At 55.5% G+C, this 15,924-nt stretch overlaps 1 protein-coding gene across 3 annotated transcripts; it reads right to left on the bottom strand.

The window, feature by feature from the left end:
• Nucleotides 1-1,233: 1,233 nt before the first annotated feature.
• On the bottom strand, nt 1,234-15,086 carry CNDP2 (carnosine dipeptidase 2). 3 transcript variants are annotated; one of them, XM_019986826.2, is made up of 12 exons: nt 15,016-15,086; nt 11,793-11,873; nt 10,561-10,704; nt 8,303-8,465; nt 7,471-7,559; nt 5,880-6,080; nt 5,597-5,681; nt 4,759-4,919; nt 3,845-4,009; nt 2,463-2,604; nt 2,141-2,288; nt 1,234-1,778 (listed from the first exon to the last, which is right to left on the bottom strand). In XM_019986826.2, the coding sequence occupies exons 2-12, from the start codon at nt 11,850-11,852 to the stop codon at nt 1,709-1,711; spliced, it is 1,428 nt and encodes a 475-aa protein (XP_019842385.2). In that variant the 5' UTR covers nt 11,853-11,873; nt 15,016-15,086; the 3' UTR covers nt 1,234-1,708. The 3 variants fall into 3 exon arrangements, with proteins under 3 accessions (XP_019842385.2, XP_070634751.1, XP_019842383.2); XM_070778650.1 differs by having other exon boundaries at nt 11,793-11,880; nt 15,016-15,034; XM_019986824.2 differs by lacking the exon at nt 15,016-15,086 and adding an exon at nt 14,701-14,897.
• Nucleotides 15,087-15,924: the final 838 nt, after the last annotated feature.

Below are 15,924 nucleotides of genomic sequence, written 5' to 3' on the forward strand. Positions count from 1 at the left end.
GTGAACCGTGAACTTCCAGATGTTCAAGCTGGTTTTAGAAAAGGCAGAGGAACCAGAGAACAAATTGCCAACATCCGCTGGATCATGGAAAAAGCAAGAGAGTTCCAGAAAAACATCTATTTGTGCTTTATTGACTATGCCAAGGCCTTTGACTGTGTGGATCACAATAAACTGTGGAAAATTCTGAAAGAGATGGGAATACCAGACCACCTGACCTGCCTCTTGAGAAACCTATATACAGGTCAGGAAGCAACAGTTAGAACTGGACATGGAACAACAGACTGGTTCTAAATAGGAAAAGGAGTACGTCAAGGCTGTATATTGTCACCCTGCTTATTTAACTTCTATGCAGAGTACATCATGAGAAACGCCGGGCTGGAAGAAGCACAAGCTGGAATCAAGATTGCCGGGAGAAATATCAATAACCTCAGATGTGCAGATGACACCATCCTTATGGCAAAAAGTGAAGAGGAACTAAAAAGCCTCTTGATGAAAGTGAAAGTGATAAAGCTCAACATTCAGAAAAAGAAGATCATGGCATCCGGTCCCATCACTTCATGGGAAATATATGGGGAAACAGTGGAAACAGTGTCAGACTTTATTTTTTTGGGCTCCAAAATCAGGGCAGATGGTGACTGCAGCCATGAAATTAAAAGACACTTACTCCTTGGAAGAAAAGTTATGACCAACCTAGATAGCATATTCAAAAGCAGGGACATTACTTTGCCAACAAAGGTCCATCTAGTCAAGGCTATGGTTTTTCCTGTGGTCATGTATGGATGTAGGAGTTGGATTGTGAAGAAAGCTGAGCGCTGAAGAATTGATGCTTTTGAACTGTGGTGTTGGGAGAAGACTCTTGAGAGTCACTTGGACTGCAAGGAGATCCAACCAGTCCATTCTGAAGGAGATCAGCCCTGGGATTTCTTTGGAGGGAATGATGCTGAAGCTGAAACTCCAGTACTTTGGCCACCTTATGTGAAGAGTTGACTCATTGGAAAAGACTCTGATGCTGGGAGGGATTGGGGGCAGGAGGAGAAGGGGACGACAGAGGATGAGATGGCTGGATGGCATCACTGACTCGATGGACGTGAGTCTCAGTGAACTCTGGGAGTTGGTGATGGACAGGGAGGCCTGGTGTGCTGTGATTCATGGGGTTGCAAAGAGTCGGACACGACTGAGCGACTGAACTGAACTGGCAACACAGACTGAGACCAAATAACCCTCCGGCTCAGGTTTAGGTTTTGAAGGATTTTAATACGGAGATGGAACATTGTAATGGGTAAGGTCTTGAGAATAGGACAGGATGTGCCCGAGACAGCACGGATTGGGAAGGCTGCCCTCGAGGCCCCAGGTGCTGGGACGGGACACTCCAAGCGGGTACGACCATGACCTGGGGACACAGGCAGGGCCAGGAGACCCTGAGTCCCCTCTTCAGCCCTCATGGACGCCATCTAGCACTTTCTATGGAGGAACGTGTGCTATCTTCTGGAAACCATGTCACGCTGACCACCGGGGAGCAGTCAGCTTATCCAGGGTTGCTGACAGGCCCTGGGCCTGACCGCTTATCGTGGCCAGTGGAGGCTACCCCATCCTGAGACGGGGCGGGGGCTCTCACATCCGCGTTGGAAGTCTGCAGAACCTGACAGAGGGGAGGAGTGGCGGGCGGTCCCGAGAGGAGGGGGAGCGTGTGGGGATGGCAGGGCGGTGCTCAGTCCTTCAGCTGGGAGACTTCGTACAGGTACGCGGCCAGCATCTTGGTCCCCTCAATGTAGTTGCGCCTGGCCAGGAGGAATGGGGGTCAGTGACACGCCCGAGCTCTGGGCCCATGCGTGCATTCCTTCTGGGAGCGGATGCCTGGCACCCTGGCTTGCTGGCCCTGAATGCTCTGGCCCGGTTGGTTCCCAAGCCCAGCCCAGCGCCCCATAGGGACCAGCCCTGATCCTGGCCTCCTGGACGTGCGGGCTCCCACCGGGACTCAGTGCAGCGCCTCTCTGCGACCACAGGCCCCCCGTGTCTGGGCCGAGGTCTCCACATTGCGTCCTAACACCCTGGGCTCTGGCCTCGCCCCCAGCCCTCTGGCAGGGTCTGTCTCTGCTCTCAGCAGCCCCTGCCCTGCAGTCAGCCCCTCTTCCAGGCTCACCGGTTGAGCTTCTCGTTCTGGGAGTGCGCTCCGTCGTCCGCCGAGCCCACGGGCAGCAGCATGACGTTCTTGCCTGTGGCCTCCTGGAACGTCAGTGTCACTGGGATGCTGCCGCCTTCCCTGGTCAAGTCCGGCTCGACACCAAACACTGAGGAGGACAGAAGAAAAGAAACCGAGCTTTAGGGGCCCACCACACATCCACTGCCCGGCAACCCTGAACTCAGGCCCTCTGCGAGCGGCTCCACTCCCATGGTGGGAGGCGGCATGGCCCAGGCAGCACAGGGACCCGCAGCGCCCGCCCGCCCCCAGGGCTGCGTCCCACCTGTCTTCAGGGCCCTCCTCCCAGCCAGGTAGTGAGGGTGGTTGAAGTCGGACACCCAGGGCTTCCCGCCGTGGCCCATGTACACCTTGAACTTGTTGGGACTGTGAAGCTCAGCAAACTTCTTGGTCAAGTAGCTTGTAACCTGAACCACAGACGGGAGGAACAACGTCTCACAAGCCTGGCCTCTGGTCCAGGGCTGGGGGTTCACTCCAAGACAAGTGTCTGGGGGGCGGGTCTCCACGGGGTCTATGAGGGTCTACACTGGGTCTATGAGGGTCTACACTGGGTCTATGAGGGTCTACACTGGGTCTGTGAGGGGTCTACACGGGGTCTATAAGGGGTCTACACGAGGTCTATGAGGGGTCTACATGGGGTCTATGAGGGATCTACACTATGTCTATGAGGGGTCCACACGGGGTCTACGTGGGGTCTATGAGGGGGTCCACACTGGGTCTATGAAGGGTCTACATGGGGTCTATGAGGGTCAACACTGGGTCTATGAGGGGTCGACATGGGGTCTATGAGGGTCAACACTGGGTCTATGAGGGTCTACACGGGGTCTGAGGGTCTACACTGGGTCTGTGAGGGGTCTACAACGGGGTCTGTGAGGGGTCTACACGGGGTCTATGAGGGTCTACACTGGGTCTATGAGGGATCCACATGGGGTCTATGAGGGATCTACACTATGTCTATGAGGGGTCCACACGGGGTCTACGAGGGGGTCCACACTGGGTCTATGAGGGGTCTACATGGGGTCTATGAGGGTCAACACTGGGTCTATGAGGGGTCGACATGGGGTCTATGAGGGTCAACACTGGGTCTATGAGGGGTCGACATGGGGTCTATGAGGATCTACACTGGGTATATGAGGGTCTACAGTGGGTCTATGAGAGTCTACACTATGTCTATGAGGGGTCTACACTGGGTCTATGAGGGGTCTACACTGGGTCTGTGAGGGTCTACACGGGGTCTACAGTGAGTCTATGGGTGAACACTGGGTCTCATGTTCTCCCCCAGTCCTCTCCCCTCTGGAACCCCCAGCCCCCTCTGTTGCTCACCACAGACCAGACCCTGGACTCTCACCACAACACATTCAGCCCAAAGTCAGCCTTTGCTTCAAAGCCTTAGAATGAGGTCAGAGGTCAGATTTTAGCACACCTCAGCAGGGACAAAGGTCGTGCACAGGGGATGCTGTTTTATTTGGCCTTTATCTCTGATTAGGATCTGACCTGCTTATTCTAGTGATGGCTGAGCTGAGGAGTGCCAAGGGCGGGGCTGTGTGGGGGAGGCGAGCACCCTTCCCTGTTGGGGGTGCCCCTGGGGCTCTCAGTGACCATCTCCTCAGGCACAGCAGCCCTCCTCGCACCCCCGCGTCCACGTGCCTGCTCGCTGACCACTTCCGGAGTCATGTTCGGGACGAGTCGGATGGAGAACTTGCCGACCACCTTTCGTGGAATCACGGTCTTGGCCCCTGACCCGGAGAAGGCACCTTCGATGCCGTGAAGAGACAGGGATGGGTAACGCCATCTGTGCATCAGGATGTCCTTCTGCAGAGAGACGGCCAGCGGTCAGGGGTCAGCACTGCAGGTCAGGGGTCAGCACCGTGGGTCAGGGGTCAGCACTCGCTGGTCAGGCATCCCCACTGGCTGGTCAGGGGTCCCCACTGCGGGTCAGGGGTCCCCACTGTGGGTTGGGGGATTCCCCACTGCGGCTCGGGGGTCAGCACCAGCTTGTCAGGGGACAGCACTGCCAACAGCAGTCAGCACTGTGGGTTGGGGGTCAGCACCAGCTGCTTGCAGGGGAGACCAGGCGGCTGGGGGACCGCACGCCCAGAAGGAGGCGGCACCGACCCAGTGGGGCCGCTGGGTGAGCTGGCCCCCAAGGCGCCTGGCGAGCTCCTCTTGCTTCCCCAGGGCCTGTGGCTGCAGGTACTTAAGAGCTGGAATTTATATCCAGACCTGATTCTGCCAACAAACAGGTAAGTAAATGTTCTGTGCAATCAGCCTCCACCTTGGTACCCAGCTCTCCAGGGAACAGTGAGACACCCCTGGGCAGATGGGCCATTTCCCAGCATGTGCAAACCAGGAGAAGCTCCCCCACTGCAGGCGGCCCGGTCCCCGGGGTGGCACAGTGGTCTGACAACTCACAGAGCTCCCAGCCTGGCACATGTTGCCCACTGATGTCGGCAGCATCTGGCGCTCATGTGCCCGGGGTATGCCCGGGTCTGTCCAGCCTGCAGCCCCCTCTCTGGGGCCCCAGGGCCACACGCACTGTGAGCCTGGCAGGTGGGGGGCACCTTGCAGCCATGCAGGAGGGTCCCAGCGCCCACGTCCCGGGCGTACTCCTCCAGGTCAAAATCGATCTTGTCGTAGAGCTCCAGCTCCTCCTCGGTCACGGGGGCCACGGCCTCACTGATGCCCGGGATGAGGATCTTCCCCTTCTTGTCCATCAGGCAGCCTGGGCGGTGGGCAAGCAGGGGTTAGTGGGAGCCCGCGGCAGCCCCAGGCCCGGCAGAAGCACCTGGGCCGCCTGTCATCCGTTACCGTGACAACCCGGGAGGGCGTGGCGATGCCTCCTGTTTAAGGTAGGAGAGGACTACAGGGAGGGCAGGGGAACCACCCACGGTCACAGGACAAGACACACAGCAAACTGGCTCCTGTGGCCCGCCCACCGTCAGGCCCGTGTTTCCTTTCTAATGCATGTTCCCTAAGAAGCCACCTACTCCCACGCCTAGGAGGGAAAACCCAGTGAGACAGAGCCGACTCCAGGCCCAGGAAAGTCGGCTTCATGTACAGCACACACTGCCCACCTGGGAGGAAAATGGGACTCAGCACACGGTGAGTGGGCCGGGTGCCAGGTGGGGCCGTGAGAGAGCCTCACAGGAGACCCGCTGTGGCCAGTGACAGCCAACTGGACCAGAGCAACCCCCTGCAGGAAGGTGAGACACCACCGCGGCCAGGGCAAGGATGGCCGTGATTCTAGGGACCCGAGGTGGGGTCTGGTGACCGGGGGAAGGTGGTGGGGAGTGAAGGGGAGGCAGACATGAACCAAGTGGGCCTGTTAGAGGGAGCAGCCAGAGAGGGAGGGAGGGAGAGAAGACCCCCGAATCGCTGCAGGGGCCCACCCGCGCTCACCCATCAGCATGATGAGGTCGGTCATGGCCTCGTGCACCGAGCCGCCGTACACGCCCGAGTGCAGGTCCTTGTCGCTGCATTCCACCTGTGGACACACGGCCACTCTGCGGGCTGCTCCCGGGAGCTCGTCCTCACCCCGCGGCGGGAAAGCCGACAGAGGACGCTCACAGTGCACACTCCGAAATCGGTTTGCTGCCCCCCAGGCCCGGCCAGGCACTCCCTAAATCACAAGGCTCTGGCTGCAACCAGAGACCCTCCTGGGGGAGGCGCGGCCCCCGCGCACCTCGATGAAGAAGTAGCAGATGCCCCGCAGCCCGTAGGTGATGCAGGGCTTGTTCTTGCCCAGCCAGTAGTTGTCGGAGATGCACACGTAGTCCACATCCTTGAAGAATGCGTCTTTCTGCGCGAAGATCAGCGCGTCCAGGCCCTCGGAGCCCGACTCCTCCATGCCCTCCAGGCAGAAGCGGACGTTGACGGGGACTTCCTGGGAGGGGGTGGTGAAGAAGGTAGTCAGCGTACACGGAATTTTATTTCTTAGAACAACGGACAGGAAGCCACCAAGTGTTGTGAGATCGTGCATTTCAAATACCCTACTGACTTTCCCTGCACTGACCGCGGGGCGGGCAGTGGGGGCTGGCAGAGACCCTCCGCCCCAGCGCCGGGCTGCCGGGACACGGCCCGGCTCCGGCCGGTCACCTGGAAGGACTGCTCCCAGGGGCCCCCAGCCTAATCGCGCGGCCCACTTGCAGGGTTTCTGTGAGCACCCAGCACAGATCAGGCGTCTCTGGCAAAGCTGAGCTGCTTGAAGACAGAGGCCGGGACACAAACCCGGCCGGAGCCTCCGTCCGCACTGTGATGGCCACGCAGTGCATCCCTGGAAGGAGTGAGTGGGCGCCGTCTTCCCTCAGGGCCGGGCCCTCCACCCACCGCGGGCCCTCCTCTTCCAGAGCTGACAGTGAATTTGAGAGGCCGCAGCCTCCTACTCGGGGGTTTCCAGTTCTCCCCAGCGTTGTGCCCTGAGGTGGGTGGCCCCCTTCCACAGGTGAGACCATGGAGCTGCACCTGAGTGATCTGAGGCCAAAGGCCATGGGTGGCCGGCCCACATGCACTCACGTCTGTGGGGTCCCAGTTCAGAGCCGCCCCCGGAAGCGCGGCTCACCACACGCCCCGCCCCTCCACCTCTCTAGGGGAAAAGAGGTGGCTGGGGGCTGGGTCTGTGAACGGACGCCCCTCCCCTCCGCCACCGCAGACCCCAGGGCCCCTGAGCACAGCACACTTGGACCCTTTTCAGATCTACCCCTCCACGTCCTGACAAAAACGCTTTTCTTATCTCATCTCAAGGTAAGAGCAAGATGCAGAAACTGTCTATACGTTATCATCAAAACTGCTGCTGCTGCTGCTAAGTCACTTCAGTCGTGTCTGACTCTTTTCGACCCCTGGACTGCAGCCTACCAGGCTCCTCCATCTATGGGATTCTCCAGGCAAGAGTACTAGATTAAGAGAATAACATGAAGTAAAGGATCTGCCCACTATCACAGCCTGGGTTCCATCACAGCCTGGGTCCCCTGCTGGTGAGTACCCCCTCCCCAGGTGCGGTCCGTGCCCAGAGCTCTCGCCTCCCCTGCTGGCTGGGTCTCTGCTGAGTCACCAACAGGGTGACCTTAGAACAACCATAAACCACTGCATCTTCAGTGTTTCCTAAAACTAGAAAACAGGCTATGAAGCAGAACGTGGCCCTGCTGTGCTGATCCCGCTCGGTGGGGGGGTTGGGGAGTGTGATCTTTGATCTTTACTGCTGTTCCGGGAACACAAAGCCCCACTGTGCACCACCAGGTGGAACAGGTGAAGGGGGTGGCGGGGCGCAGGCCGCGTACCTGCTTGGTTTTCTGGAAGGCTTCCAGGGCATTGATCCAGCCGGCCACCGGCCCCTTGTCGTCGGTGGCTCCTCTCCCAAACAGTTTGCCTGGAATAGCAATCAGCACGTTCGCTGGGTGATGGTCACAGGCGGAGGGGGAGGATCAGTGTGGGGAAGGCAGATGAGCAGGGTGAGATGAGAGTGATCTCTGGGTGCCCGGGGCAGGGTGGGGAGCAGGGTGCCACTGGGAGTGGCTGGGAGGGGATGAGGGGAGGGGTGGGCAGAGGGGACAAGACGGCAAGTGCACCATAGGGACCACGTGAGCCGTGATGACCTGACTGCCCCTGCGCCGCCAGGGAGGCTTCAACAGAAACTCAACATGTCCCGAGGAAAAGTTTCCATTAAAGACAGCCTGGACTCGGCCCAAGGGGACAAGGTACACATGAGGGGGCTGCTCCACAGGGCCAAAGGCCACGTCCCATGTGGAAAAGTCAGTGTTCAGAGATGAAGGTGGGGCGGGGGTGGGGGTCAGGGAAATGCTGACGCTTCTCCTAGAGTCGGGCTGGATTCAGGTCCCAGGTTGGGGGCCATGCTGGCTCAGGCCAGGCTTCCTGGGGAAGTGGCAGCAGGTGTGGGAAGCCCAGCGTGCCCAAGGCCACGGAGACCAGGCTCTGCTGGGAAAGGAAGGCTTCCTGGGATTTCAGGGATAGAGCACAGACGTGAAGTTTCCAGAACCCAGTTTCTAGGCTCTGTGAAAACAGCTGGTTCTAGAAAGATGGCACCTGAGAGGCTGGGCCACACTTCCTAAAGCCAGCGTGATACAGGTCCCCCTCCTCCAGGGAGCAGCCTACCGTCTCGCTCCACCAGGGTGAAGGGCTCGCTGTCCCAGCCGTCCTCCAGGGCCGCCGGCTGCACGTCCAGGTGGCCGTAGATGCACACCGTCTTCTTCTGTGGGTCAGAGCCCAGCTTGCCGAGTAAAATGGGCGGAAGTGGGATCTCGGAGCCATCAGGGAGCTGGGGGAGGAGGGGAGGCCATGGAGGATGGTCCTTGGTCAAGAAGCGCGGTGCTAACCCCAGTCTCCCATACAGACAAGGTAACGCATGAGAACCCACTGTAGAGTGCAGAGAACTCAGTGCTCTGTGGTGACTGGAAGGGACATATGTGTACGTATAGCTGATTCACTTTGCTGTACAGGAGGAACCAACACAATGTTGGAAAACAACTCTACACCAATTAAAAAAAAAAAAAAGAAGAGAGTGGTGTTTACAGCAGGTGCTATCAGCACGCCCTGGGCAAGTTATCTGTTCTCATCAATCACCCTCTATCGCAGAGCTCAGTATCACATTGTTCCACTGAGTCAATAATTAACAAGAATATATGTTCCCATAATCCAGAGCACAGAGACAATCATGTTTATAACTGCAGGCAGCTTGCTCAATTTTTAAAAGATGATCTTTAAAAATGCTCAGTTGTGTCGGACTCTTTGCAACCCAACAGACCATAGCCCGCCAGGCTCCTCTGTCCATGGGATTCTCCAGGCAAGGACACTGGAGTGGGCTGCCATTTCCTTCTCCAGGAAAAATACATTGCTAAGGTGTGAGTGCTCAGTCGGAATAGTTTCACCTATTTTAAAGTAACAACTCTTAAAAGTTATTTGCCACCTAGATTTTTTTTTTTTTTTAGCATATTAGGAAAAAGGGAGAGGAAGCATGACAAGTATGCTCCTAACAGAAAACAACTCCAGGAATACTGGTCTGTCCTCTCACAGTGAGGAGTGGGGAAAGCGCCAGGAAGTTGCAACATATCTTAAGTAACCTTAAATCAACTATTCAGTCTGTGGTCAGCAGAAGTCTCATATGCAAACTGGACTGGAATCGGAAGGCCCAGACTGTAACCTCCTTTGCCATGGACCTACTACTGCTTCCCAGGGAGACAGAGCCTGTCTGAGCCTCTGGGTCCTTCCATTTATGAGAAGAACAGACCGGGCTGAACGCCCACTTCTAAAATCCCAGGACTGTGATTTCAACCAACACCTAAATCATCAGACAAGAGAACCAAGATAAGCCAAACCCAGTCAGCCCTGCAACATAAAGGAGTATTACAACTGCTGACAATGCATGGCACGAAACATGTAGTTAACACGGGGCTGACATCATCTGAAACGAAAACAGCAGAATAAGGGAGCGCACAGCGAGATCACTCATTCAAGTTGGAGTCTGTCAGATTCCTGCATTAGAAGGCAACTGAGCCCAGTGCCCCACACCTAAAGTCGCTCTTTCCCAGGAACTGAGTCATGAAAAAAGCGCTGTTTTATCAATCCTGACACTGGGGACACAGTGGCTGTGAGTGAGTGGGCGTCTTCATTAGCTTTGCATCTAATGGGCAGAGTGTACCTTCCTGATCTGAAGGCCGCCTGGCTTCGGGGGAGGAACCTCAGCTCATGTAGGAAGGGCCATTCTGTTTGCTTCCTCTTGGCTAACCCTCAACAGTTCCCCTCCCTGGAGGAACACGATGGGTACTGTGAAGCTTGGTGCACTCGGACTCAAGAAGCCACCCGGTTTAGCATCCAAATCAGGCCACCTGTGCTTGTTTGAAAGACCAGCAAGTTGGGCTTCCCTGGTGGCTCAGTGGTAAAAGAACCTGCCTGCTAATGCGGGAGACACGGGTTTGATCCCTGGTCCTGCAAGATCCCACATGTCATGGAGCAACCAAGCCCGTGTGCCACAACTACCGAGCCTGTGCCCAGAGTCTGGGAGCCGAAACCACTGAAGCCTGTGCACCCTAAAGCCCGTGCTCTGCAACCAGAGAAGCCACCGCGGTAAGAAGCCTGTGCACCTCGACTAGAGAGCAACCCTGCTCGCCTCAACGAGAGAAGAGCCCGCACAGCAACCAAGGCCCAGCGCAATCGAAAATAAACAAATACATAAGTCACTAAGACACAATAAACACCAGTGATTTATCTGCAGCAAAGCCTTCAGAACTTGTGAGGACCTGCCGAGCCCTGCCAACCCCTCAATAAAGCTCCCATCCGGCCCCACGGCCCACCTTCTGGGTCCCGATGCCCACCAGCCCCACGGAGCCGCCCAGGAAAGCCCCCATCCCGCCCACCTTCTGGGTCCCGATGTCCACCAGCTGCACAGAGCCGCCCAGCTGCTTGATGTCGGCGGCCGCCACCTCCATCATCCTGCGGATCTCGCCTCTCTTCTCTGGCCACGCTGACACGCTCTGGATGGCCACCCATTCCGCAAGCTTCTGTGGGTGGAGAACAAGCAAAAGGGATTTGGAAAAGCTGCTCTGGGAGGGACGAAGGCGCTCACGGGTGGGCCATTTTCAGGCCCACAGAGCTGTCTGCTCCGTCTGGATCCTGCTGCCCAGACATGGGGGAAGAGATCTGTGACATCTGCTTTCTGTTTAAGATATAAGGACGCTTTGCACTGACCCCATACCAAGAACTATACAAAATGACAGGAGACTCGTTAACCACCAAACACGATGTGGTTGCAAGACGTGTAAGTTTTTTTTATGAAATGTGTAAGTTTCATGAACATGTTTATATCTGGTTCTGACAAAATTGAAACTGAAAGATACAGAAAATACCCAATATCTTCAAAGTCCAAGTTCCCTTATTTATCATCCTGAGAATGGCCATGCTCTCTAAAATATAATTTTTCAAATGAGAACTGGAAAGATTTCACCTGAAATATGTCTACCAAAGGTGACTTTAATGCATGGCTCTTTACGTTAACATCAAGAAACAGATTAACATATAAGATTACTGAATCATTTAAAACATGCAATGTAAGATAGTTCTTTACATCTATCACAAGACCAGACAAAAATCCTGAATTAACTTTGCTTTCTAGAAACATGTATTAAGAGTTTCTATCAAAAGTCAAAAGAGTAACTTACATATTGTAATGAGAAAGCAGAGGAAAAGACCTCTCGACAATACACAATTTAAGTTACCTTTTTTTTTGGTTTGGGGGGGCAAGACTTAACATCTATTCAAACACACAACAGAGTACTGGTAACTATATTCACCACACAGTGCACTGGATCCCCAGAACTTATTCATCTCGTAACAGGTCAGTACCCTTAGGCCAAACCCCCATCTCCCCACCCCTCGGTCCCTGGCAACCAGGGTTCGACTCTCCGCTTCTCTGAGTTCACCTTTTTCAGATTCCACATATAAGTGAGATCACACTAGCATTTGTCTTTCTCTGCCTAGACAGCATTGTTAATACTTGATTAGAACATCATCAATCATATTAGCTCCTTGAAGTTTCCCTGGGTCCTACGGGATTAAACTGAATGCGAACAGTCACTACATGCTCCCTTACCTTAACATACCGATCCTGATTTTCGTCCACGTACTTAAACAGGGTGGTGAGGGCCGACATCTTTCAACCAGACCACAGATCCTGGAGACTCCGGGGAAGAAGAAGAACCTGTCAGTGCTGCCTCAAGACAGGGCCTGACTGATCCTCAGGCCCCGGAGGCACTTGTTCAGGATCATAAATTGCACCCCGCCCCGATAGCACAGGACACGGCCGTCACGAGGGCTCCAGGAAGTGACCTCAGTAGAGACAACGTCTTGGGAAAGCAGTCAGAGGCTCAGGCTGATCACCATTCTTTCTTTTCTTTTTTTTTTTTTTCAGAAAGAAAAGTACCCAGGAATTGTGTGACAGAATGGCAGGTAACTGAAGCAAGGGCCTGAGTTGAAGACAATCTGATATAATTAAAAGCAGGTACTTTCCAGGAGTACTGATGCACCACTGTTCTTAACACTTTTAAAAAAAATTTAATTTTACCCTCAAAGCACACAGAGAACTTCCCACTTACTACTACCACAGAGGAAATAATCACTCCAAGGCTCTCAGCAAAAATGTCACATGTGTCCCTATACTGCAAACCAACCAGCACAGCACCCAAGATCCAAGGAGAGGAACGTGGGTTCAGGTTAAGGAAACTGACAACCCAGGTCCAGAAACGGCTAGGACAGCGTGTGAAAGTCCACTGGGATGAGGGAACACAAGCGTCCACCTCCCCAAGTGCATTGTCTAACACCCAGCTTCTCCTGCTGGAGACCAAACACATCCTGCTCCACCTTACCGAAACAGGGGAGAAGGTGCCATTTGAGTCAGCATCTTTAAAAACTGGAACTCACACGAGATAAAGAAAATCTCAGAACTGGGACTTTCAGAAGGAGCTCCCCCCGATTCTTCCAAGTGACAACTCATCTTCCATCACATGGTAAGATTCAAGCCTCAGCAGCGACTGAGAAGAGCTCAGGGACTGGGAGCAAACTCAGCACCACAGTGAAGGGAAGTATTTTAGAACTGCAGCTCAGAGTCACAAGATCCTGCTAACTGATCTCTGGAGCGAGACACCAGACAAGCACCCATGTATGGACACGCTGCAGTTAAAGAGTATCTTTTTCTCGGTTTAGGACTTTGAAGTCACATCTAAACAGAAAGAAGTGAAAATATTAGCTGCTCAGTCCTGTCTGACTCTTTGTGACTCCATGGACTGTAGCCCACCAGGCTCCTCTGTCTATGGGATTCTCCAGGCAAGAATACTGGAGTAGGTGGCCCTTCTCTAGGGGATCTTCCTGGCCCAGAAATTGAACCCTGGTCTACTGCACCATAGGCAGATTCTTTACTGTCAGAGCCACGAGGAGCTCCAACAGACGAGGGACTTAATTCAGAGTCATGAAGCCTGGCAGCAGACCGTGGATGTGCAGTGAGAGTTCAGTAAGGAAAATCCTCTTCCAACATCAGCGACAGAGTACACAGACCTCCCAGCCAGCTCAGGTTGTTTCAGCTGAGGGCCTTATCTTAATGCCGCTGCTGCTAAGTTGCTTCAGTTGTGTCCGACTCTGTGTGACCCCATAGACGGCAGCTCACCAGGCTCCAGGGTCCCTGGGATTCTCCAGGCAAGAATATTGGAGTGGGTTGCCATTTCCTTCTCCAATACATGAAAGTGAAAAGTGAAAGTGAAAAATGAAAGTGAAGTCTCTCAGTCCTGTCCAACTCCTATCGACCCCATGGACTGCAGCCTACCAGGCTCCTCCATCCATGGGACTTTTCAGGCAAGAGTACTGGAGTGGGGTGCCATTTCCTTCTCCTTTATCTCAATGACGGGGTCATAAATGCAGAGGCACTGCACATAAGTCAAAGTTTTCAATCACAAAAGAAACTCTATTTAGCAGGAAACTACACTAAGTCAGGTACTTTTCATTTGAGTTTCTGGTCATTAAATAGCACAGATCCCACGCTCATTGTGATAAATTCTCATTAATACCATGTTCTTTGTGGCCCGATTAAGCAATGGCCTTCCAGCTAAAGTCAAAGATAGAACAATCAAAGTTGCATTTTTTTTTTTTTTTTTAACCAAAGGAGAGTAAACAGAGAGCAGATTGTTCAGCATGGCCTGCCACCTCACCAGGGCCAGAGAAAAGCTACTGCTGTTCTGAACTGCTCACCCAGAGAGGTGGGGCCAGGTCCATTTCTCCCTCCCACTCACAGTCGGGTTTTTCCTGTTTCACTACTGCCAGCACCAAATCCATTAGATAGGACCACTTTTATATGTCCTGGTGAACCCCAGTGACGAGGGTAAAAGTGTTGAGCTGGAGGGAATAAAAGCAAGTATTACCAAATCGAAGAGCGCTAGGCAGACGGCACTCTTGAAACCTAAGGTTCCAGGGAGTAACAGCCTTGGCAGTGAATTAGTGTGAGAGGAAGGAGTGACAGGGGAGTACCCGGGACCATCCAGTGACACCTACAAAAGGTTCCTCCAGTTATGAGTGCCCCATCCTGTCCCTCATTAACTCAAGACACAGGAAGAGACTAAACACACACCAGAATCGTGGCTTCAAGTCTGCGTAAAAGCCACTAAAATAGGGGCGGAACCCTCTAGTTTGTCCAATCGCAAACATACAGGTCTACAAAATGACTCTCGGCCACTCCTCCCTGCCAACACCAGGGACGACAAAGGCATGAAGAAACCTCCACCAGACCGCTGAGTCAGCACCAGGATCCCGTGCGTGCGGCGGCGGCGGGTCGAAGGCCCTGCCCGCGAGGCCCAGGGTCTCAAGGACTCAGTGCAGGCCGACCGGGGACCAAGCATCACCGCACCTGACCGGTGGGAAGGTGGACGCTGCCTCAGAGCAACCTCCCGGCCTCAAGTGAGGACGGGGGGTTAGAGACCCCCGACCCCGGGCCTCCGCCCCGCGGGCGCAGCACCAACCTTCGGCCTCCGCCAAGGGCTCCGCGGGAAGAGCCAGGCTTTCGTTCTCTGCGGGCCTCGCCGCGGGAGGGTCGGCAGGCCGGCGCGCCACCCGCAACCCCAGAGCTCCGACCTCCGAGCGGAACGGGCTGTCTTTTGACCCAACACACTCTCCTGCCATTTGGGACGGCCATGGGGCGGGCCGGCATCAGCGGCTCCCCAACCGCGCCCGTTCTCCCTTGCTCCTCCGGAGGCGGCCCGCGGCCCCACATTGCTAGCCTCGCCTCCCGCTCCCGCCGCCCTCGGGGACCTCTCCACCCGGGGAAGGCCGCTCACCCGCCCGCAGCTGCAGCGCCAGTTCCGCACCACGTGCTCAGGCCACGCCCCCGGGACGGGCACGCCCCCGCCCCGCCCACCCCGCCCACCAATCAGGGGTCCCTTCCGGAAGAGCCGGCGTCGCCCCGCCCCCGCCGCCGTGCCGTCCACCAATCCTGGGCCTTTCTGGGGATAGCGTCGCCCCGCCCCACCGTCTCCCCGCTCTTCACCGCGCGGTACGTGAGTTCGGCGGGGCGGGGCTGAAGCCGGGGAGGCGGGGCAGGGATGGGGCGGGGCTGAAGCCGGGGAGGCGGGGCAGGGATGGGGCGGGGCTGAAACTGGGGAGGCGGGGCTGAAACCGGGGAGGCGGGGCTGAAACCGGGGGGGCGGGGCGGAAGCCAGGGAGGCGGGGCTCCAGAGCACCTGCCCAGGTGGTGACCTCCCTCTACCTCCCTCTCTATGAGGTTTGAGAGGTGGTCTTTGGTGCAGGGGGGGGTCTGAAGTTGGGTCGCCCACACACCCCCGAACCCTCAGGCTTTGGGGGAGGAAAAAAAAAAACCCAGACCTCCCGCCGACAGTCTCATCCCCGCGGCGCAGCTCCTACGGGGCGTGCGGGATGTGCAGCAGTTTCACGCTTTGCCACTTGGTTCGCCAGTCCTTCACCAGCACCATGACTGAGAGAGGAAATATTTTAGTATTTAAATCCAGTAATCACAAGGACTGACTTCCCTGGTGGCTCAGATGGTAAACTGTCTGCCTGCAGTGCGGAAGACCTCGGTTCGATCCCTGGGTCAGGGAGATCCTCTGGAGAAGGAAATTGCAACCCATTCCAGTACTCTTGCCTGGAAAATCCCATGGACGGAGGAGCATAATAGGCTACAGTCCATGGGGTCACAAAGAGTCGAACACGACTGAGCGACTTCACTTCAA

This window comes from Bos indicus, chromosome 24, assembly GCF_029378745.1.
Source record: "Bos indicus isolate NIAB-ARS_2022 breed Sahiwal x Tharparkar chromosome 24, NIAB-ARS_B.indTharparkar_mat_pri_1.0, whole genome shotgun sequence".
Lineage (NCBI taxonomy): Eukaryota > Metazoa > Chordata > Mammalia > Artiodactyla > Bovidae > Bos > Bos indicus.